The sequence below is a fragment of the Styela clava genome, chromosome 1 (genome assembly GCF_964204865.1).
Source record: "Styela clava chromosome 1, kaStyClav1.hap1.2, whole genome shotgun sequence".
In the NCBI taxonomy this organism is placed as follows: domain Eukaryota; kingdom Metazoa; phylum Chordata; class Ascidiacea; order Stolidobranchia; family Styelidae; genus Styela; species Styela clava.
In genome coordinates, this window is record NC_135250.1 from 16,060,395 (window position 1) to 16,085,346 (window position 24,952).

The 24,952-nt window shown below is 35.3% G+C and overlaps 1 protein-coding gene across 1 annotated transcript; it reads right to left on the bottom strand.

Annotated features, from left to right (window-relative positions):
* Window positions 1-8,925: 8,925 nt before the first annotated feature.
* Window positions 8,926-24,299, bottom strand: LOC120348405 (clotting factor C-like). The gene is made up of 19 exons (XM_039418516.2): window positions 24,204-24,299; window positions 23,656-23,835; window positions 18,099-18,239; window positions 17,811-17,984; window positions 17,362-17,483; window positions 16,948-17,086; window positions 16,620-16,741; window positions 16,009-16,195; window positions 15,630-15,765; window positions 15,110-15,248; window positions 14,237-14,378; window positions 13,672-13,833; window positions 12,897-13,034; window positions 12,551-12,573; window positions 10,143-10,251; window positions 9,735-9,873; window positions 9,464-9,601; window positions 9,192-9,330; window positions 8,926-9,057 (listed from the first exon to the last, which is right to left on the bottom strand). Exons 1-19 carry the CDS (start codon window positions 24,259-24,261, stop codon window positions 8,926-8,928), a joined length of 2,520 nt encoding a protein of 839 aa, XP_039274450.2. The 5' UTR covers window positions 24,262-24,299.
* Window positions 24,300-24,952: the final 653 nt, after the last annotated feature.

The window sequence follows — 24,952 nt, forward strand, 5'->3', positions numbered from 1 at the left end:
ATTTTGGCAGCGAGCAATGCGTTTTCTTAATATGCAACGAACCATTTAGCCGGACGACGTAAAAAATGCAGGGAACAATACCAAAATGAGCAAATCTTTGCAAGTTTCCACTCATTGTATAATATGCTCATTGGTTAGCACTAGGGATGCCACTTTTGGATTTACGAATCGCATCGATTCGTTTCGCATCTTTTTCGAATCAGATTTACGCGATTCGGAAAAAGAGAGCGATTTACCGAAAAGAACATTGAACGTTTGTTAAATCGTTGTTTTCGACGGCTCTAAATCTGCCGGATGCGTTTATGCGGCACTCCAAATAACACCAAATTACGGGACCGAAAAAAAAAACTTTGAACGTTTGTTAATCGTTGTTTTCGGCGGCGTTAAACTGCCGAATGCGTTTATGCGGCACTCCAAATAACACCAAATTACGGGACCGAAAGCAAAACATTGAACGTTTGTTAATCCTTGTTTTCGGCGGCGTTAAAACTGCCGAATGCGTTTATGCGGCACTCCAAATAACACCAAATTACGGGACGAAAATAAATGAAAATAATTTTTCGTGATTGACTTTTTTACCTATCTGCCGTCGTTTGTTTCAAGTTCGGCACAACACACTCTTTTTCGCATCACTCGAGATAATGTCTGGCGTAATTTCCAGCTACCGACGTCCAGATGATATTTAATTTTGATTGAAATTTAATTTAAGTTTTGTTCTGAGTGAAATATTTCGCGTACATTTGAAGAGAACTATTACTGAATGAGTTCATCGGCCGGCAATGTTAATTGACAATCATGTTTCTCATCCTAAAATATATATTTATTTTGTTTGCGTTTGTCAGGCTTCCACTCGAGTGGCGGTAAAATAAATCAGGGGGACATAATGTAATAGTACATACACGTCTTTCTCAGCTGTTACGAAAAAAAAGTAGTATTTACTTTTAATTTTGTTAGTGCGATACAAGCGGGAACAAAGCATTTCGGATTATTTCTAGCAAATTTCATAACGGACAGGTGGGAGTAAATAATACTTGAGGAATGGCAACTTGTGCACTGTTTTACATCAACACGTGCCAGATTTCATACCAGACCAAGCATACTTTGTTCGCAATCGTAGTCGGGTGAACGATTGTTTTACTCGAAATTAATTTAATTTAATCGTGGTTAATTTTATCGTATTCAATCATATTCTTGCGAGCATTTCCAATTTATAGTAATTCAGATGCAATTAGAATGTTTTTGTCGTATTACTCTATGCTGCCAGCATAAATAGAGAATATTGTACTAAAATTTCAAAGATAAAGAATCGGTAATAAGGCCGGCCTTAATTCAGTATAACAAGAAGTGAAATGCCACAGTCACACATTATACTGGCGTGGGACTAGGCCTAGGGAAAACAGTGCTGTTACAGTGTTTATGACATAACAGTACAACTGTTCCCTGCTTATTTTCTCATATGAATTCCATCAAAGTGCCTCGGTCCTAATACAAGTAAAACACAGTAATAACTCGGTATTGTAAGACTCACAGATAAGTTGCAACAGCAAGTTTTTCATCAATGCATTTATTGGTGATATCTATGACCTACATCTTTTTTATCATGATGGAAATAAAGGTGGCTTTTTGACTGAAAAACCCTTATCATCCTTGCTATATAGCAGGGATGGCGAACCTTTTCCAATGAATGGGTCAAAAATTATATTTCTATCGCGGAACAGAAAAGAGTGGGTCACAGATATTTAATCAAGGTTTGTATCTATGAGAAACTTCTGAAACAAATCTTATAAGCTTCTGTTGCTGTTGTTGTAGTTTTGGGTTTCACTTATGCATCACTTTAATCGGGGACTTTTTATTTCACTCGATTTTATGAAATCAGAGTACGAAAACATGCATATGAATCGCCAAAAACGCTTAGAACGATGCGGCAAATTCCTTTCCGGATCCAACGAGTTTGGAGGGAATTCCACTCTGATAGTTTTCTATTTTTAGATCAGCTTTCAACCACATTAAGGCACTTTCAAACTGCCCCATTGTTGTTTCAGATTTCTCAGTTTTTATTTCAAGTCTGGAATATTTTGATTTCTCAACGGCATTGTAGGCGAGAAACTAATAAAATGCAAAGTAGCAATTGCATTGTTATGTCAGAGCCAATAGCTGAATAACGAACGGTGCATACATGCGCCCAAGATTAGAGGTTTAGGAAATTACCATACCGGCCCGGAAATTAACAACTTAAATATGAGCGATCGCAGTCATGACCAACTGACGGTACATTATAATAGTTCATTTATTGTTAGATTAATATAATATAATATTATCACTTCTTATCAGTGATATGTTAGCATTTTTATTTTATTAGTGCCTTGGCGGGTCAAGAATAGAACGCGGTGGGTCACTTTGTGACCCGCGGGTCAGTGGTACGCCATCCCTGCAGTATATAGCGTATTCCATTTTCGAGTTTTTCTCTTCTAGATTTGAGCTTTTTTGTGACTTTGAGCAAACATACGCATGCAATAAAAAAAAGCTTAATGGAATCAGATTCGGAAAGATTCGATTTGAAAATTTTTGATTCGAGATTTGATTCGAAAAAAAATGTATCCAGAAGTGGCAACCCTAGTCATCACAAATCTAGAATAACTAATCGTTATTCATCATAATAGAACCTGTAAATAAATATAAGGATCAATGCGCCAGAATATACATATAAATCGATTTTTTTTTTGGCCTCGTTTGTCCATGTATTTTCTGTACGATGGCTACCTATTTTTTTCAAACTTCGGTAACAACGGATGTATCAGGGTCCACAACACAATGCGCAAATTGAGTATTAATACCATTATCCAGGTAAAAGAACATTTAGGTATTTTAACGACTTTCCCTTTTTTGGATAAATATAAAAAATCTCCTCACCGCGCATTTTGCATGCGATGCGTCATAGTGTTTAACGATTGAGCAAAAATATCTAGAGTCTCGTGGTTACTGTTTGTTAAAGTCGACAGCATGGTGCAATATTTAAACCTTTCATGTGGATTGATTGCCCGAGGACAGCAAGTTGATGATTAATTTAATTCTTGTTGCTGCCCTTCACTGTCTTTTTATTATCATGTAGGTTTGTACCGCCATAAAAACATTGTTGAGTAAAAATTTGGCAATATTATCGTTTGCATTTCTTAGTGTTCATTTATTTACCCAGTAGTGCACACAATTTTTGGTATTTATTTCGAAACTCAAATGTAGCTGATCTCCTATTGTGAAAAGAATTCACGACGTAGATGACACGCAAATTTCAAAGACACCTCGGTATTTTGAAAAGATATTTCAAAGAAGATGCTTATGTTACCGTTTTTTTCACAACGAAATCTTTTGTACTTTGCAAGACACTTTTCCATTCCCAGAAATTGTACCTATTTGAAATTAATGTTCAAGTTAGCAAACATGACTTAGACTAATGCTTAATTAGCGTATGACATATCTATGACATGTCATGACGCAAGCGTTAATAGTTGAAAATATAACAGTGCGGCAGGGGTCGGCAACATACTCAGATCCGGGTCCGGGTCAGATCCGGCACGCGGAGTAAAATAATCCTGCCCGCGACGCTTCACTGAATTATAACGAAAAAACAGCTGTTTTTACGATTATATTTTTTACGTAACAGAAGTTATTGTGAGATATATTATAACATTGCAAGTTGGTGAACAGCTTTTCCCCGAGCATCGACTTCCTTGTTTACTTCGTGACATTGGCCAATCAGTAAGATGAGAAAAGTGACGTAACAATGTTCCCTTTTCGCATCCGCTCAGACACTTTTCTAACTTAGACAGATTTTCAAGCGTGGTCGCAAACATTACCTCGTTTTCGCGTTTTTGAACTCTATTCGTTAGTTTTCAGTTGTGTTTCGGGAACTCAAATATAAATCAGATAATTCAATGATCACTCTCTCCTCCTAGGAGTTTTAGTTTAATTGCAGTAATAAAAAAATAGTGTATAAATAGCTGTGATACACTAGGCTAAAATTCTTCACCGGTACTTTTAAAAAACAGATTGTTGTATCCGATGAATCATAATGATGGTTTAAAACACATATCCCATTTTACAGGCGCCAACTCGCAAAAGCACTCTTAAAATAGCCCCGAATATTTTGCAATGGTAAAGTATAAGAAGAATTTTTCGGGATCAAAGGTCGGGGAAAGGTTGACTCTAGGCCTAGGCTATGGCATTTGTGAGGTTCCCTTTAGAATGGCGTTCATGATAGATTTTCAAGAGTCGTGTGTGTGTGTGTCGGAAATATTATGGCATCATAAGTAAATTTTAAATTGCGTAAATACGTTCGAAACTACATGGCGAGGCTTCTAGGGGCTCCTTCCTAGGCTTCAGTCTACCCTAGTAATAAATCCGGCACTGGGATTCTACATGCATTTATTAGAGATTTGAAATCCCGAGATATATGTCGTATACGTTGGTTTCCACAGTATTCACAGGCTACGTAGTGGAATATCAACTGCTTAATGTGTTCGCTTCGTTGGAATTTCTGATAAAAATTTTCAGTTGTAAAATAAAACAAGTTGCAACATTTTTGAGTACGTCATTGCACACAAAAATGTATTCCATAATGCGCACCTCTTTCATGCATCCAAGTTGTGTCAATTCTGGTTGGATATTTTGACTGCTGCTATAACAAACTTTGTGATGTCCTAAAAAATATTATTTTTTTCACTGTTTACCAGGGATGGCCATAACCAAATACTTGACTATTTCGAATACATTCTAAAATCCCCCACATACTTTATTCACTTACCCGAAATCCATGTAGGCCTACATAGGAATTAAGCTTAGTAATATAATCATTGTAAAGCAGCAATAAATAAAAATGGAATGTGTGGTTTTCTTGCCTCTAAGAAAAGAGACCTGATAAACATACAGTGTTCACACCTATGAATCGTGGTGTATCTTGGCAGATACAAAAAAGATCAACTATTCGCCCAGTGGAACGTTTTCAAATGTGCAGGAATATTAAAGTTCTTTGGAAAAACGCAAATGTTTTTACGCGATCATCGTCATAATCAAACGAGTAAACCCGATTCCCAAATTTCCATCCGCCAATGACGAAAAATTAAGACCGAAAATCGGGTTTTATTTTTTGACTCGGCGCTGATTTGAATCTTTCATGTCGGTTGTTATGCTTTTATTTGTGCTTTTAACTTGATACCGCCAACTGAAACTGGACGCCGGGATAACGTAAAATCCGCAATACTAAATAAAATTTAAGAGCCAGTTTATAAGCTGTAAATTGCAAAGAATGCAAAAGTTTTGACACAATTTGCTTTGGGATATATTGCCGTGGCCGCACAAACCATCTCGACTAAGTTGAAATATACGATAATAATTGTAAAATATTTTCAATCAAAAACATCCTCGACCTTGTTATAAGCACTTCTTGTCGGCGCTAATTGAAATCATCTCATGTTGGCCATAATTAATTGCCGCGTGCACAAGTCTGTCTTGGATTGCGATAAAAAAAGGAATTGTAAATTGTTTTTAATCAAAACGTGGACGGCGGCACTAGAATGTGTGCGCAATTTTCGGTATTCATATGAACACTTAAAACGATATTCGAAGGTCGCTATATTCGAATATTAATTTCAAATTGGCCACCCCTTGTGTTCACTCCTGTTTACTAATTTGGTATTATATTTGGTTATTCTTACAAAATTATTGATATGATGTAGCAATTATTTTTTGTTAGTTATGTATTTTTGGTCTTCTCTTTAATTTACTATGTAATATATCTCGAGTTATTTTATTATTATATCTTTATACTTGTATGTGTAAGTATGGATATGAACACGTACCACTTCTTTTGGCAACATACTTTATATTCTGTGCTTTTCAAACCTCAAGTAATGGTTGGTCTGCTCTTCTGATTTTGCAATAAGTTTTTATTAATTGTTTTATCTTCTGTTATGATGTTCAATATTTTGCAAGACACTTCGCCATGCTCAGAACTCGTGCATATTCAAATTTAATGCACGAATTAGACAGCATCATTTAGACCGGTGTTTGATTATATACATACCTTATCAAGAAGTGTTTCATAGTTAAGCCTACGTCAAAGGTGCCTGATGTTTCTGAGGAAAAAATCAGGCATGTCCATGGGCATGGGATTCCCATGAGAATCCCATGGGAAACGTCCCATGAGATGGGATGGGACAGCACACATTTGTATTTCCCATGGGACACGAAAACCGTTTGATTTTTGGGGAAATGATGATGAAACATTTTGTTATGGACTTCGTGTCCATATATTTGAGCATAGATCTCTTGTTTGTTATAAAGATCAAAATATATTCAGCATTAACAATATACTTCGTGAAGGGGCTGATGAACACATGTATGATAGCTATGAATATAGAGTTAACCAAGTCCATAAATTTTGCTGTTTTGCATGTCTATTCGTACGTGTAGTCCTATTTAGTAGACGCTAAACCTAAATTTAGCAATTTTTATTAAAAAATTTTCCAATGGGAATCCCATGAGATGGGATGGAACAGGCATAATTGCTATGGAATCGGAATGGGACAGAAAAATATGTCCCATGGACAAGCCTGGAAAAAATAAGACGCGTTATGACACACGCATAAACGTGGAAATAATTATTGTGATGAAGTGAATGGATAATACATTTGAACGTTTTATATTCCACAATATTTATAATTTGTATGATAAATTATCTATTGCCTAATCTGCTCACTTTTTTCCTATTGCTAATGAAACTTTCAATAGGTAAAATAAAATTAGTTTCAATAATTTAAGCAAGTATGCATTTTGATTTTATATGATTTATAATTTAGGCTTACTTATTCAATAGAAAAATCACAATTTTGCTATTGAATCACAAATTTTGCAAAATCACAACAACACACAGTAGAGCCACCAGGTTTTAGTAAGTGGACTGAAGACTGTTTGCTAACGATTTTAAGAATGAATATTTTTTGACTATCGAAATTTTTGGAATTGATTCATATCGTCTTGTCATTGAATGTCTCATGATACAAAAACACGAATGAAGTTGGTGAGTTTTCCGAACTTTTGTCTCCAGCACACGCTCGGACAAATCAGTGGCTACCAACCGCTTCACGTCCCTTCCCCACACACAAAACAAAGTTGAAACTAATTTATTTTATATTAATAGGTATAATCCGATGAGTAAGTAGGATGAACTTAATGCAATGCCTCAGCTTGTTGAGATCCGGGTTTATTTCAGTCGCAAGCACCCAAGGGTATCCTCAACCTAGTTATGAACTTTGTTTTATTCGCTGCTTTGATGGCTATCCACCAATGTTGATAGGTTAATACGACAGCTCCCATTTTTGACCACCAAATGTTGCCGATTTATTTACGTCATCGTATTTGGCTTTGATACCTTTAGGGGTGAAATGAAAGCAAGGTTACGGCCAATCGTAGTAGTGGCGCCATCACTTGCACACGCTACGGTATTGGTAAGCGGAATTCCGGTATATTTTTGTCGAAATACTTACGATCTCTTGAAAAACTGGCTTGCCCTCGACACTTTACTTTGAAATAGCAGTATAACTATTCAAAATATATAACAGCGACTAATCATGCCGGGCAGCATAGAAGGACTTTGATGAATGAAGCGTTAACAATAAGTCAAAATATATTACGCCCAATGGTAAATTGCCCGCACCAAAAGCACATGCAAATTAAATGTTAAATCAAGCATGTATTTCTTGTGATTACCCGATTTGTTGTTAGCGCCCAGCCAGTAGTCAATATGCATATACAACAGCCAATGTCATATATATTCAAGTTAATATACAACTATTTAAATGATGATGTACTATTTTCTCTTTTATTTATACCAGGGTGACCCAAAAAACGAAGCACATGAATTTCCTAATTACTTCTAGAAAAATGAAAAAAAATTGTTTAATATGTTATGAACTTTTGCTGGAGTATGATTACACCCGAAAGTTTCAAAAATCTATGAAGGTTTGGTAAAGGGGGAAATATTATCTCTAGAATATGTTCCAAATTACCTCGTCTTTAGAGACAGACTTGGATCCGTTACGCAAAATTGTCGATCGCTCACTTGGTTTTCTGCTGAAGTGTACTTTCTGCTGCTGTCAGGACATCTGAATAGCAGCAATATTTACCGGGCCACAGCACTTCCGAAAGTAGTCTTACAGAGACCGCTGCACTCAGAAAAGTGCTCGCCGCACTGAATGGATAATTATTTCCAAATATAGAATAATCGATTCATATTGGTTTGGAGATGAAAATGAAATACCTCAAACGGTGAATATAGAACGCTCCGTGCTGGTGACGACAAAGTTCTGGATATCACTTGGATGTAAACTGTGAAAGGGATTCAGCAAGATGGCCGAAAGACAATTTATATCATAACGATCCCCAAATATTTTGTAAACTCTAGGATGCAATTGAAGCAAAAAATAAACATCATAAAAGAGTTTGTGCGAGTGATTGACAATTTGGGGTAATTGATGCCAACCTGTCTCCAACGCCGGTGACGGCATTAGGAACATATTCTAATCTAGAGAGAACATAACTTTTGTGCAAAACGTGCTAGATTTCTGAAACTTTCGGGTACAATCATTCACAAACGGAATTGTAGACAATAATAAATATTTTACTCCATTTTTTGTGGAAGTAATTAAGAAATTTATTGTTTCCGTTTTTGTTGTCACCCTGTAAGATTGCTAACGGTCGCATTAGGTTATGACATCGCACATCTATCCCGAATCTGTTCGTGAAATCCCTTACTCCATCTTCAATTGGAGTTGTGCTTCTAATGCCATGCTTAATATTCCTAGCTTTTTCATTTGACAACAAAATACTCGATTTGATTAAAATGAATATGATTTATATTTTTATATAGTAGGTTTATGCGCATTTTGCGCCTAAAGTCCATTGATCCATGCACGGACTATTCTGAATAAATAACAACATGATCTCGAACTCCTTCCAATCTCGTGAACGAAACGTTTGGTAGCAACTTGTACCTGTAGCCAATGCCTGAAAACCATGATGTAAATGCGAGTGAAGTATTGTTATTGTATAGAAAAAATCTAGGCAATTACTAAAGCTGGTAAAACAAACTTTTCCAGGCATGCTACTACAGCTGTAATCAAATTAATACAATGGGATACCTGAAATTGTTCTTCTTCGCATTTTCCAAAATCCCCAATGATAAAAGTAAGAATTGAAATTTTATTCCCATTCATCGATTTCACTATTTCAGTCAATTGTTTATTAGTTTTTTCTTGACTTTGTCCACAGTCTGAGCATCTAGTTAAAAAATAATTGAAATAAAAATATGTTCGTACTTCGTGACACATAGTTGAGTTTAAATGCTTTGTGAGATGATATTGGATACAGAAACTTATCTTCCTATTCTGATCGTATCAACAACACTCCTTACCCGCTTGTTATTATTATAACCATTTTATCTACAGTTTTCAAATTACGAGATCCCATACTTGGTGTGAACATTTGCGACGCGATTTTAAGTGCAACTGGAAGACAGCTTTTCTTTGGACTCCTTCCTGCAGGAAGATACCTAAAACATAGAAATTTCAGTGATATCAGTGAATGCTATATATCCGTTACTTGCGTTGTAAAATATTAGCGCATTGGGTCCATTAGTAAAGCTCTTTTCGTTATAGGAAAACGTATAAAAAATAATAATTTGCCTTGTTTCTGCCATTTTTTCCAATAGTGGTTTACGTTGATTGAAGTCATTAAATTGAAACTTAGTATGAACAGAATCAAAAAATGTTGCCAATGCAATTCTTGTTTGTGTACCACTAATTGCGATTCCCGCACACAAACCTGCAAAAAGAATTTTTAAAGATTCATATTAGACGAGGTCTAAAAAATGTTATTGTATAATTTAGATATTCACAAAGTTCGCAAAATGTCGCCGAATGTAATGAATATAATTTTGTAGCTTATCAAAATAATACATCTCTTTAATGTACAATATATTAAATCCCGAAAGAGGTATTAATTGAGAACATCAATTACATTAAGTAAATACACCTGTTTGTCTGTTCATATTTAAATATCAACTACGTTAAAACTGCTATCGAAGTAATTACTTGATGTCAGAGCTTTCGCAAAACCCAGCTCCGTTTGAAAACGTTTTTCACCAACGTTGTCACTTTCGTCCAACAAAAAAAGCAAATCTCTTCCACCTTTTCCAGGCGCCTAAAAAGTTTTTAATTGGAAACATTTATAATTATGAATACCATTTGTTTTGTAGTCGTAATAAATTTCTGAATTAAGTAGTTATTCGCACATTCGCGCTACGCGTAGAGCTACAAAGTATGTTTTCCATAACACCGGCGAGGAAGTGACTGCTGAATTTCCAATTTATTCATGTATCAATTTAATAAAACTTTGGAGAAGCACTGATGTAGTACACAATTATATAGTTGAACAACTTGTACAATTTACAGTTTTTGTTCTTATTATGAAGACTAGAATTTTGCCTTTTTCTGTTTATCGACCAGAACTAGAGGATCAATATGCATAAAGAAACCAGCGCCCCGTTGTGTCAAAATCAACCCATCAATTAGTATTAAAACTCAGATGAGCTCGAAATGAGGTTTAACTTGGCCATGATTCAAAGTGCCCAACTTTCATTAATGGTTCAACGATCAATACATTTCTAAGGTCATATTCATCCTGTTGCAGTCATCAAATTTGGTAAGTCATAGAACCTTTCGCGCCTATTACATTTCCCCTGTGCTACACCCAAGTAGAGTTTTGTTTATTATCAATTCTGAAAAAAACATCGTGTTTTAAAACGAAGGCTTGTTTCGAATCATTTTTTTTTTTGCATTTTTTTTTATTGAAATACCCCTTGCAACTCCGTGAAACTACGCCAAAACGTTGCGTTGTGGCAGCTGCACACGCAGCCGGAATTATAATTTCAAAAATGTAAGTCAAAATTCTTAATTTGACTTTTACTTCTATTACGTACATTCAAGTCAAGTTGATACCTACTCCAAGGTCATAGGATTTTAACCGGAATCTTTATCCGAGATATCAGAGAGATGTTTTAAGTAAGAAAAATCATGAAACTTAGCTCCCGAGCCCACTACAAAATTAATTAGATCAAGGGCAGCCTTCGGCAAAACGGAGTGGGTTGCGATAATGAAGAATATGCTTAAATCGGCGGCAAACTACTGATGTAAACGATGAGACACTCTAGCTTAGCGTATGCTAATTGCTAATTAGAAGAGTCATCTGATGCAAAGACGCCACAACTAATCTGTTATGACGCCATAGTATGGATTTCGAGTTTATAACCTAATATATTGACCTAATGTGGCGTTCAATTCAAAAGAATATCACTAACTGCGTGGGTAAGGACTCAATAAATGCGAAAAATAATGGAAGTACCAAGATTGCTGATTATGGGAATTTGACAATGATGAATTCAGAATCAGTTTTCGGTCGATTTCGAAATTTATTGTTCACGATTTCATTGCAAAATCGGATATTCAATGTCATACAACAAGTGCGCAGTTGATGCCGTCTTTCCTTAATATATATCTCGAAGTAGAATTTGCACTTCGAACACTGAAATATTGTCACATAAATTACGTTTAACGACGGAATCGTGCTTTCTAAAATACTTCCACATGTCCGAACCACACCGTCTATATATTGCAGCAGAGCAATCATGAAACTATCTTGATTCGTGAATAATTTTGAGGCATACCGGGATAAAAACACGCGAAATTGCTTTATAAGCATTGTGACTTAACAAGCTGAAATCATAAGTTATGACGTCAAACGCCACGCGGCGGTTAACCGGTTAATTTTACCCGGTTAACGTTTAAAGTGTTTTCCCAGAAATTCGCAGCCCTAGTATTGACATTTTTGTCATAAAATAAAGGCGTTATTACGATTAATACTGTTCGGTTAATTTATGCTTAGCATACGTTGTTATAAAGGTTGAATGGATGGAGTTTTTCAAGAATATAAAAACTCATTTATCCGATTGCATTTCCATTTTCGTAAGGTGTTTTCGTCGCAGCAGAATCGTTCACGTAATGCGTTGCGGTTGCGTCTTACTGCGCCAACCACTGAACTACACCTTGAGAAGGTGTGTATGAGCCTCTATCGATATTTGTGGCGTTTTGAAGGATTTATTGCAAATAAGAAGCGCTTGGCAAGTTTTTACATCTATTTTTATTCAACCTATTTAATACAAAAAAATCAAATAGTACAGCAATTTTGAACAAAACAGGCAAAAAAACTTGATTTAAAACAATTGTTTTAAAACAATTCTTTTTGAACAAATCCCTACACCCAAGAGAAGATCGTCTTCTTAAACCTACCTGTCATGTCTGATGCATTATGCATAAAAATATAGAAAATCTTGTGGATTGTGAATAAAACAGATTGGATTTAAAAGAAAACGGTATAAATTCAGGGCAGATCCAAATGGCTCCCTTATAACACGGTATAGCATACATACTTCATCAGTACTCACCCAGCCAGGTGGTGGATCGCATTCTGAAAATCGAAGAATAACGATTATGGCAGGGCAAACATGTCACTTCGTGTCCAAAAAGTCATGCTTTGTTCAGATTAAAATCAATATTTAAATCTCGAAACTTCAGAGAGTCTATATGTAAATACATATGATACTATATTGATATCACATTTCATGAAATCCATAACATTTAAGATATATACGTATGATTTTGAAACGGACCGAGTTTAAAAACTAATCTTCAACCAATTTATTTATTAAAATATAACAGTATACCTATTAAAAACTTTGCTAGAATATAAGAATTAAAAATTAATATAAAACCAGCTAAACAACAAAATACCTAATTCTCTAATCCCTGAACCTGCGCAGTCTCTTCCCCCATGGCGGGCCTCTTCTCTCTTTCTAACTTGTCTTATTCTGAAGCCTTTTCCGTGCAGTTCAACGCAAGCTTGTCCTTCCCAACTTCCCCAAGAGCAATCTGTCAGATAACATTTTTTTAATGTATGTAAGCATACAGACGATCTTTTATTTGCATATTTGATAAAACTTATTAGGTTTGGCAGGCAAACTAGTTTAAGATTTAGTTTTCATATTTTGAATCCTGAGGAGCTCTCCTACACAAAATTCCCAAAATAAGCGTTGGCAAAGTAGTTTAGTTTTCACCACAAACAACAAATATGCTTGGAACAGAATCAGTTAGTGACGATTTCAAGTTACAAATTTCTTACCAATCCGACAATCAGTGAGTGACCTTACAACTCTTTTCTTGGAAACTCACACCTTCGCATTTATTGGGCTCAGTACACGATCGTATTCTTTTTGATACGCCATAATCGCATGTAGTTGAACAAGGACGCCAGTTAGACCACACCAGTTAAATAGGTAAGGAATAGCATTTCATATTCATTTTTCCTTGTCCGGAAGTTAAATATCAAATGTCGTTGAGCATCTAATTCTAAACGGTGTGACATCATATTTCGAACCTTGAAATACCAAGAAACTTTACACAAAATTCCCGAATGAACCGTTCAAAAGTCATTTTGTTTTCACCAAAAACAACAAAAATGCCTGGAATAGAATTAATTGGTGACGATCTTGACTTGAAAATATCTTACCAATGGGACAATTGGTGACCTTACAACGCTTTTCTTGGAAACTCGCACCTTCGCATTTATCGGGCTCAGAACACGATCGTATTCTTTTTGATACGCCATAATCGCATGTAGTTGAACAAGGACGCCAGTCAGACCACACATCCCATGTAGGAGTAGATTGTACTGCCGTAAATAAGTACATAATAAAAAAATTATAATGATTTTATTATTCTTAAACGTCATATGTTACTATACTCTGATGTTATAACTGGATAATGGATTATTTAAGGCTTTTTATTTTATTGAATTAACTTCTCAGAGGCATAAACCGCAACACTCGACACCGAAACCCCCCGTCCCCACCAATACTCAAACTTCTGTTTGATTGTATGATTGTACCCAAAAGTCTGAGTTATCTGGAAAGATTTGCACAAAAGTTATGTTCTCTCTAGAAATGTATCAAAATACATGGGTTCTATTTTTGGTCATCTAATGTATCTTTTAAAGTTATGCAAATCCATAAGATTCAAGAATTAGGATTTAACTACCATCTTATCACAACAGTAGGAAAATCATTTGTACTTACCTTCATTTTTAGTTTGATTGATAATCCATGGCATAAGATTGACTACGGATGTATAGAATCCCGGGTATTCATTTCCACAGCCGTAACCCCAACTAACAATACCAATCTGTATCCACCTATTTAGTTGATTGTTTCTTACAACCTAGAAAAAAGCAAAATTGTATCAAATTGTAACAAAACAAAGATCTGGTAATTGGTGCCCATTTCAGTTAACCGGGACATTCGCATAAGGATTTTAGTGTCATTGGCATTGAAAAACTATTTTATGACCACATCTATCGAAAAAACAAGGAATCTCATTTCATTCATCTCTTCGGGACACATAGGCCACAAGGGATGAATACTAAGGAAGTTTAGACCAATTACAAATTTTTCATTCATTGTATTAATCAATTCTTGTACCTAATATTTTTTTTCTCAAAATTGGATCATGCATGGCCAGACATGCTAATAACAGACAAAATATCACAATATTATATTTGACACTCAGACAAAAATTTAAAATTTAAAAAGTTGCGTAATGGATTTTTTTGCTATTGATTTCGGCGTTTACTTACAAAAAAGCTATCACATTTGTGTCGTACATTTGAGAACCGCAAATTTATTTTCGTTGTTCCTCATTGAAAATATTGATAATAATATTTGTCATCGACGTTGTATAGATTATCCCCGAAATAAGGTTCTTTTCTACCATGTGAGTAAGAGTACTATTGGATTCATGAATAATTGGGCTGGGCAACAATGATCATTGTGAAACATATTGACAAATTATTGCAAATTAATTCGTTACACTAATTAATAGTATAAAAAGTTTTTTTTATATGATTTCGAATATTTTCGACTTAATATTGTTGTACTACAGTAAGTACTTGCTTTTACAATCGGTCCACCACTATCGCCAGTACAAGCGTCCACAAATTTTGATTCATTTGCACTCCTGGCACAAAGCATTCGCTTTGTGAATCTTGCACTAGGATCACTTTGGCGTATTTTTTGATTTTGTCTGACGCATCTATGGATAATAGATAGAAATAAATTTGAATCAATTACTGGCACCCGAAGTGCAGTGGCGTAGACAGAGTTCAAGCTCACTTCGGGTCCTAAACTCAGGTTTGACTAATAACTTATATTCTAAGGCTGGAAATGGAAAATGATAGATGATAGATAAATAATATTAAACTCCTCCAAGGAATGAAATCGAGTAAGTATAATTTGCAGAAATAATCACATTGAAAAAACAGTGAATTGATGAAGCGCAATTGTTATTCATTCCTTGAGACGAAGCCAATTTGTACTAGGGCGGAATAACCGTACTATACGTGAAAGTAAGTCACCGTCCGTGCTTATTCAATTCTTTCCTGGATAAGGTATTAAATTACTTGAAATCACATACCGATTTTCTTGCCAGACAACTAAATGACCTTGTTGTAAGATGTCTGGTTTATATGTAGGTTGCGATTTTCCAGGATCTCTCTTTAAACCAAATCCAGTCACCATCACCTCTGTACCCGCCTCGGCGTCTCTTTGCTCTACAGTTATAGCAGAGTGAATTAATATATATCTATATGGCCTATTATTCGTTTTTTGTGCCACTCGAAAAATGCTCTGTACATGCTTCGACTTGTAAGGAGTTAGTTTGTTTTGAAAGAACTTTGTTTGAAGTTCTAAAGATTGAGAAATGTCGAACGTGGTGCACAGAAAGGAAATTCCAATATTTCAAAATTGAAAATCAATCACAGTAAAAACCATTCTTGATGAAATATATTTCTTACCTTGCAATGGCGCACATTGTTTTTTGTTGAAATTTGCAATTAAATCATCTACTGGAGACGCATATTTGATCATACATGGTAAGCAAACTGGCCGAATATATCGAGTAAATTGAATTATTCCGGGTGTCAAAGTATCGTCAACAACAAATTTAGAGTCAACTCGTTTAAAGTGTTTGCCAACCTTGATCTGTAGAACAATTATATGTCATTGCTCTTGTGTTCGGTATTTACCGTTATCGATTTCTATCTCGCCCTCTATCTTCTTTTTCACTCATCTTTCTTTTCTTTACATATATGATCAAATACGATCCAATACGTCAGTATATTTCTGAATCTTAGTTAGTAGGATAAGATATAAAATAGTAGTTCCGAGTCATTTCCGACGCATTTCTACCGTGTTCCTTCTACAATTCTTGACCAAAAAATCATATCAAACCAAATCGTTCAAATTATAATTGTGAATAGATTGGTATGCGATTCGAGCGCCTAATCACGCTAATATAAGGTTGAAATCATTCTTTACAACTATGAAAAGCTTATCAACGCGATATGTGTAATACAGCACGCTAATATAAGGTTGGAATCATTCTTTACAACTATGAAAAGCTCACCAACGCGATGTCGTAATCCATCGATATATCATCAAACCTTGAAGTAATTATGAAGTTTTCTGGTTCGATAAAATCTGCGTTAGATGTTACTTTTTCTCTAACACTTGGGTACCGCAAAAATCCTGCAAAATATAGATATTGTTAATGGTAGAGCAGATTAATTCGACATTCTTTGCTTAACGAATTTGGTTTGAATTATTTTCCTTCTTCAATCTACACAATCATATTCTTGCGGAAACGCAGTATCATCACCATGGAAATTTTACCTAAATTTGATTGCCATAAATGTGCTCGTGATAAATAGAGTAATAGTAATACAAGTGAATACCTAGTGCAACCATGAAGGTTTGTTTCCAAGCTCTTTTCCTGAGCATTAAGGGAAACGCTGTGTGTATATGGGCAGCTGTAAGAATCCACTTATTGCTTATTATGGTACCTCCAGCAAATCCCGCTCTCTTATTGAAGGGCTGAAAAATGAAAATGAAATAATTTTGACTACGAATTTTGAATATGCAGAGCTGCTGCTTTATTTGTTTCTATTATGACATAGCACCTTCTGATAAATTAGTGGTCAAATTTTAAAATTAAAACGCAATTAAGTTATAAATCTGAGTCCCAATCAGCAAATCGAAACTGTTGAGGCTATTTATGCGTCCCAAACACTAATCACCCAATTTATTTAATATTTAACGGTATTAGAATAGATAATAGGTTATATAACAACGCTGCGATGCAATTTTACCCATTTGTGTCGGAACAGCAAAGCTTGCCATGGCCAGGCTCCTTCCTTGGCATTTGTTCCCTCAATTACTTTGGATTTTATTGTCTTTTGAACATCCCCTGCCTGTCCACATACTCCATACTCTATAAAATCCAACATATTACTTGGTCAATTATCAATAGGTTAATGCAGGATTTCCTGTGAAAGGTAAGCATAGGACAAAAGACAAATGTGAGATCTGGAAAAATCAATACGAATTAAAATTTTGCACGTCTTATCAACATCGAAAATCGGCACGGATATCTAATTTTTGTAGGCTGAGTATTGAATTCTACACCATCCATTACTTTAGCTATATTTATAACATCATGGACGAGATTGAAACAAGCTCCAGTTAACGTTACCGATACGAAAAATCGTCCATTTTACATGAAATCATAAAAAACACGGAACTATTCCATCCTTCTTACCTAGACATGTTGGCTCGAATGCAGTCCACTTTCTGTCCGATCTACATCTTCTAGTTTGTGGACCAGACAATGCATAACCTTGGTTACAGCCGTAAGAAATGGTACTGCTGTATGTCAGCTCGTTTTGCAGAACATATCCATTTTGTGGTGCTGTTGGTTTTGGACAACCAGCGTCTGTCAAAAAAATCAAATCGTCCTAGCTAAATATTTTGTGTGCATATGTATATAGTTGAATGATGTACGAAATTAAGTTTGAAAATATGATAATGCTTTATAGGTTATACTCACCCGGATTAAAGCAAGACTTTCCACAAACATCATCACATAAACATCTTTTGAAGCCTGATCGACAATCGAAATGATCAACGCAGCTTTTGCGACAGCTGCGACCATTTTGAACCTTACTCTCATCTTTGGAGCAAACGAAGGCTTGTTAAAATAATAATAAAATGCGACAGTTATTATCCGTTTCTTCAAAAGAATAAAATGAGTCCATAATATAAAGACGTGTATGATCTTTTAAATTATTGAAAAAATAATAAACGCTCCGGTTCGCTGTATAAAATAGGCACGGTGGTATACACCTGGTCACACATGATTTATTTGCAAAAATATTGTATTTGAACGAAGTATACTAGCATGTAAAAAGTGCATATCACGAATGCTTAATATATTTTCATGTATTCCATACTTAGATAGTGAGATACTTTGCAGACTCGAAGTGATAACATTATCCCAAACTATTTCTTTGCATACGATATCTCAGAGTCTTTGTACTACATAATAACATGTCCCGCATTCTTATGTACTTGAATCGATAACTAAAACCAACTTCTCATCGCTCCTGACAGAGCAGACACAGAGTATGTACTCATAAGTCTCGTCTGAAGTTTGCACATTTTATCAGAGTGAAATCTACCATAACAGTATCCCAAGTCCCAGATGAGTTTCCGGAGAATTATTGGAATACAACACGATATCGAAAAAAAATTTCTGCTAATCCTCGAACTCTGGTCAAAAGATAACCGGGTTAAGAAAGAGAAAATTACGATATAGATTTGTAGCCACAATTTAGCAAAAATAAATACATGAAATATAGCTAGGCCTAGTAACTGTCGACAAAAACCAAAGATTTTTTGTTCGAATTTCATAGTCATTATTATGTAGCGATAGTGGAGGGTAATGTTAAAAATTACAGAAAGTTTCAGATTTCTTGCTCGAGGGATTCATAAAGAAAACAAAGCTCAAACTAAATTTTTTTTTATATATATAATATATATATATCCGACAACAAATTGATACGTTGCAAAGGAATCATCGAAATGTCAATACACCGCTCTCAATGTATCAGCTTTTTACCATCGGTTTCTTTTGTCGCCGAAACACTTATTTTATCTCTTGAGCATTTATACGAACTGGAATATGATTTCCAGTTGAAACGTATAAAGAGCGGTTTTAAAGTTTGGGCAGTTTAGCAGAAAAATCACAGTATTATTTACCGCCCCTATTTTGAACATTTCTCGTCATCGCTTACGAGACAAATAATTTATTAATAATAATAGCAAAATCATTATAGGCTGTCACTAGCTTAGCCTGCACTATTTACCAATAATTTTTTTTATCCTTGAATGAAGTTACATAGGCAAAGTCATTTTTTTGCCATTGAATAAAGTTCTGATACAAAATCAAGAGAAAAAGATAATGGAGCACACAGTTTCATAGGAGGCACCGGCACCCAGCGTTCTAATATCTATTTCATAAGGTCGTGAATTTTAGTTTTCACTATACCGTTATTAATAATAACACGTTTCTTGGATGCAATTTAAATCCGGTATCCGAAGCATATGGCGTACAAATTGAACTGAATAAAAAATTAGTTTACGATACTACTACAGTTCCATTGTAATAATGTGAGAGTCATCAGGAAGTTTCAATTAGGTCTTCCTTCCCATTTGTACCAAATTATCTTTCTAAACAGTTGTTACAGCCACTATAAATTCCCAGGTCTTGTTTTTACTACTTATTACTTATCGATCTTGATCGGTAAGTATGTTGATAGGTATTTGTCTGTCTGTATGTCTGTGTGTTAGATGCACGCGATATCTCACGAAAGTGAGGTTCAATCTGCTCTAAATTTTGCATGTGCATTCATCTTAGCTCGGATCAGAAGCCTATTGATTTTGGATGGATTATGTCGTATAATTAACGAGTTATTAATTAATTAGTGATGGGACACACGGTGTCACTATGGAGTAAGACCACTGTTTTGGGGGATCCCCTAACCTTCGATCGATAAGTCTTCGGTTTCCAACCGAATTGCAACTAACTTTTTCAAAATTCTGTCAATCTCACCGTGTTGGTCGAATTTTGGTGAATTTAAATCTGATGAGTTGTTGATTGAAGGTTAATGTTTTGACACTGTATATTGAATATTCACATTACATTTCATTACATTGGTCATTTTAGGGCTAGCGGGTGATTGCACTATACTTGCCCAGACATGCATCTGCTTGACGCACTGATTTGTTGGATCCACAATTTGTGCGTCTCACTTTATTTTGTAAGTTTTTTTAACATGTCCAACCCTTTGGCACTTGAAACATATTGTTATGTATTGCTCCACCATGAATTGTTCATAACCGAAAAATAAATATATATGATGGTTTATGTTGGTAATTAAATGTGACTCCAAAATGTTCTTGTTGCCATTTTACTAAGTTATTTGAGTTCTTTATTATTCTACAAACTTGAGACTAGGTCCCGGCCGATATATCGGCCATGTTTTTCACAAATTTCAAACTATCGGTATCGGCTAATTTTACCGATAGTTATCGGCCAATCACGTGACTGCCAAAGTGCAAAAATTACGTCGGAAGAGCTGTTTTATCGCCTGTTCATTGAAAGCGGTTCGGCCTAACACTCTAATACGCTATTTCTATTTCTCTCTTATCAAAAAGCGGCTTTTGACGATGTCTCTCTTATCCAAAGCGGACGTATGGACGAGATTTCATACTTTGCTAGCGAGTTTGCGAGCGTGGTGGCTTGCAAATTGAAGCGAGAAAAGCACGTGAACGACTTATTTGTGTCAATTAATATGCATTTGATAATTTAATAAAGAAGTTTCGCGTAGTTTCCACTTTCTACGACGCTTAAATTTTCCTTTCCCTTTAGTCGTTGAAGGCGTGATTTAACTTCTTATGTTATTATGTTATTATTAGACGGCTGGTTCTCGCGTTGAAACCGAGTATGGGAATACTTCGTGTGCCATAATGATCGCGTTATCGGTAAAATATGGTCATCATCATTAAGCCAATTTTCCGCTGATTTAAAAAAAAACACCAGTAATTTATGGAGCCATATCAAAGCAAATCACAACAGAAAGTATGATTGGAGCCAATGCAGAAAAACATTGGAGTCAATGCAGAAAAACTCTGCTTTCTCAACTATCACATGAGACTATTGAACTGGAGCTATTGAGATTCATAAGCTTTCCTGCCTTTAAAATAAGCGTTCTTTCCAGCCATGCACACAATTTTCTTTGGCACTGTGACTTTACACTGTTAATTTCTAATATAAGACATTAAAAATCGCTATCTCAGTGATGCACAATGAAAGTCCTTTTTAGTTCATCAACAAGTGATTACATTTAAATACAGTATGCGCACTATGCCTGCCCTGTAGACATTCAAATTCATTGCATCCAACAGGGTTTTACGGATGTTTTGATATCCCGCAGTTCTTTGCATCATCAACTGTTTTACTTGGTATTTTTATATCACCTGATGGCACCTTTCGAACTTCTTCAACATTTCGAACAATTTGAGATATTTCCTTGTTTTTTTGAATCTTGAGATCCATAATTTGTTGTCTTCGTTTTTACTGAACTACACGTTATTTAAACACGGAACTTTCATGCATAGCACCACGTGATAAAGTATTCTTGGGTTCAACATTGAAATTCAAAATACCGCAGAAGGTAAAATAAGAAGAACTGATTACACTATTTTGATGATGTTTCGATTTACTATAATTTTCCCCGCATACAGATTACCCCAGCAAACATTTGCCTCCGCGGAATCAGCATTCGTGGATATTTGCCTCTATCTCACTTCAAATACGCAAATATTTGTATTTCATACATTTTTTTGAAAATCAAGATCGCTTACAAATTGTTAGTGTAGTCTGCGTTACGGTCGCTACGTTTTATAGTCATTACAAGTTATAATTCTGTTCCACATTAGCCTTTGTTACGGTCATTTCTTTCAACGAAATAATGCAAACATTAATCACACGCTAAACTTGTCTATGACTATACTAGCAACTACATTGTAGCACAACTAACCTCGAATATATACATCTCATTCAGTTTTACACCCTAAACATGCTGCGACAAGGAAAGATAATTAAACGCGGATGAGATAAATAATGTTGAACGACAAACCAGGAAAAGCAAGATTTACGTTGAGCAAATTATTTAGGCCTCACGCATTTTTGTATTGATAATTCCTAATGGTGTATTGCTTTGCGAGGTTTTGTTCACTATTACCACCCAGGGTTTTGCTTGAACTAAGTTGGAGGATGGAATTCCATACGGGTATCCTATGAGTTCGTAGTTATTACTAATTCTAATACGAGGACATCCATCATTTCGTATTAGGAGGCATTAAAGCCTCGTTCACTTTAAAAACTGATGCAAACGCCATAGTGCGCCAGGTGAACCATAACTAGAATAAAAAAAAATTGTCTGACATGCGTTGGTGCAATGTAATGTCTACGGGCGAAAATGTCGGCGCGGGCAAATGTGCAAATGTCCTGGGTGTAAATGTCATCTGCTAAAGTGGATATCGGACTCTGGTTAATTGGAGAAATCCTCGAGCCATATGTTCAGAACTTGTATTTTTATGCAGTTAGGCAAAAACGAAGCAGACTTTATGATACTTTGGCAGGATAAAAACGAAGTGGAAAATCTGCTGCGAGAAAGAATTTCCAATCGCGCTGCCGTGTGTACATGTGCATTGATGTTTCATACACATCAGTTAGGGCACATCACTTAAACCTGCCCGCTCAAAAATATTTTGGATCCAAAAATTATTTCATGACTGAATTTTAAGTTAAACCGATATGATGTAGCTACCGATGGTTGCATTACATTTGAACCCACGTACATTTAAACCCATGACAATTGCACCTGCATACTATTGCACCTATAGATTTGTTTATTGTTTCACGGATATTTGAACCCATACTAACCCTAACCCATGGGTTTTAGCACTCGCATATAGATTGAACCCGCGGATATACACATGGGTTCAAATATACGGTCACCAGCTACCGATATATTTAAGTCTGCGTTTATGCCGTATTGTGTGTTAACAGCAGTCGTTCTTGAATCCCACATCCAACCTTTCACCTCTGGACAGTTTAAAGGTCCCTTACCCGCAATAGAAGTGCGGTTTATACACCGCGAAATTTAGACTCTTTTACTTCAACCTCTAATATAATAATGATATTATTTAACTTTTAGCCGCATTTTTAACTTCCTATCTATAAAATGCAAAATACTGCAAGTCATCTCTATCTTATCTACTCTTAGATAGTTGGATAGTTTTGTGAAAAATTCTCAGATCAGTGGATTACATATATATATCTATATATAAATAAAATATCTAATTATTTAACAGATAAATATAAATTGCATGGTGTTTGTATTGATTATTCTTCGTTTTCTGTCGTGATTTATTGATATGATGTCATTTAACCCATTTATTATTGTAACTAGTAAATTTTTTGAAGCATTGTAGGGTGGAGAGAAAAAAGGTAAGAGATTGGAAAAAATAAAGATTACCTTGACAATAAGGTACCGGATCAGACCAATGTCCATTGTGTAAACAAGTAATCTCTTCACGACCTATTCCTTTATATCCTACATCGCATTCAAATTTCAGGACAGTTCCTGCTTCATACGGCGGATTGCTTGTTGCAATAACATTGCCATTATGCAATACTAACTCGTCACAAGATTCAGCTGAAAATTAATTTAGGCTGTGACACGTATCTGAAAGCTTTTTCGAAATTATCAAAAGAGTTTAAGCAAAGCAAATTAAGGCTTTAAGGAACTACAGATCTGCATGCAACTGCAAAGCATTTGTTTTTTGTAGTTTGGCTTTAATAAGTGTGTGACGAGTCGTTTCGTCCGATGTTATTGGAGTCTTAGTAGCGTATAGTCCTTACAATGTAGTGTAGATAGTGAAATTCAAAATACAAGCGGTTGCTAACATTGGTATGAAGGCACAATGTGTCTTTATCATATTTGAATATTTAAACAAAATCAGACCCAGCGTTTTAACCTTCCCTAAGCAATGATCAAATAGAGCAGTTGAATCTTTTACTCACCTTTGCATAATACCGCACACTCCGTGATAATCACTATCAGTAGCAGTAAGCATGTCATAGTAGAAAGCGATCAAGAAATCCCAGTCTAGTAACGCGTGAATCTGTTTTGATTACCACAATATATGGTTCACAAATCTTTTGAAAATATTTACTGCCAGAAGCGATTAATGTTAAAAAATACGTTTTGCTGAAACTAGAACATACATTGGTCGCGTACAATTTTGCATACAAGAGTAAATTGGAGTAAATTCATTATTTTCCAATTGACTGCATTTATTATACAACTTGAAATCCAATAATACGGCTTTCCATCGATCCGTGATTTGAGTTCAATTTCAGGTAATTTTACGTTTTCTGTAAACTAATGCCGGAGGTCTTCGTCGCCAATGTCACTAAACAATTACTAAGCTGAATTTACGCCAATTTCAATACCGCAATCTAGACTTCATCCATACACGTAAACATGAATGGTTTTAAGAAACATGTTGTTAAGGATTTAGTATATTTTCATACTTCAAATAAAAATGATCCAGGTCTACGCCAGATTCTACTCCTTCCATTTAAATCAATATTCCACTCCAGAAATTAATGACTTATTTTGCAATTCAGAAGATTCAAACTCATATAGCGGGGAAATTATCTTATGCCTTAATAAGGTTTAAATATAGAAAGATGAAAGTACAAGTAATGTTAAATTTTCTCCAAACCCGAATGCACACATTTGATCCTATTTGATGGCATGTGTCATT

What these genes read in the sequence shown, in the direction of transcription:
- LOC120348405 (XM_039418516.2), bottom strand. Translation starts at nt 24,261, where the DNA reads ATGACATGCTTACTGCTACTGATAGTGATTATCACGGAGTGTGCGGTA. An exon ending in GCGATCCACCACCTGGCTGG is followed by an intron (nt 10,252 to 12,550) that starts GTGAGTACTGAT and finishes AAAACTTTTTAG; the next exon opens with GCGCCTGGAAAAGGTGGAAG. An exon ending in GAAAAAATGGCAGAAACAAG is followed by an intron (nt 9,602 to 9,734) that starts GCAAATTATTAT and finishes TCTATGTTTTAG; the next exon opens with GTATCTTCCTGCAGGAAGGA.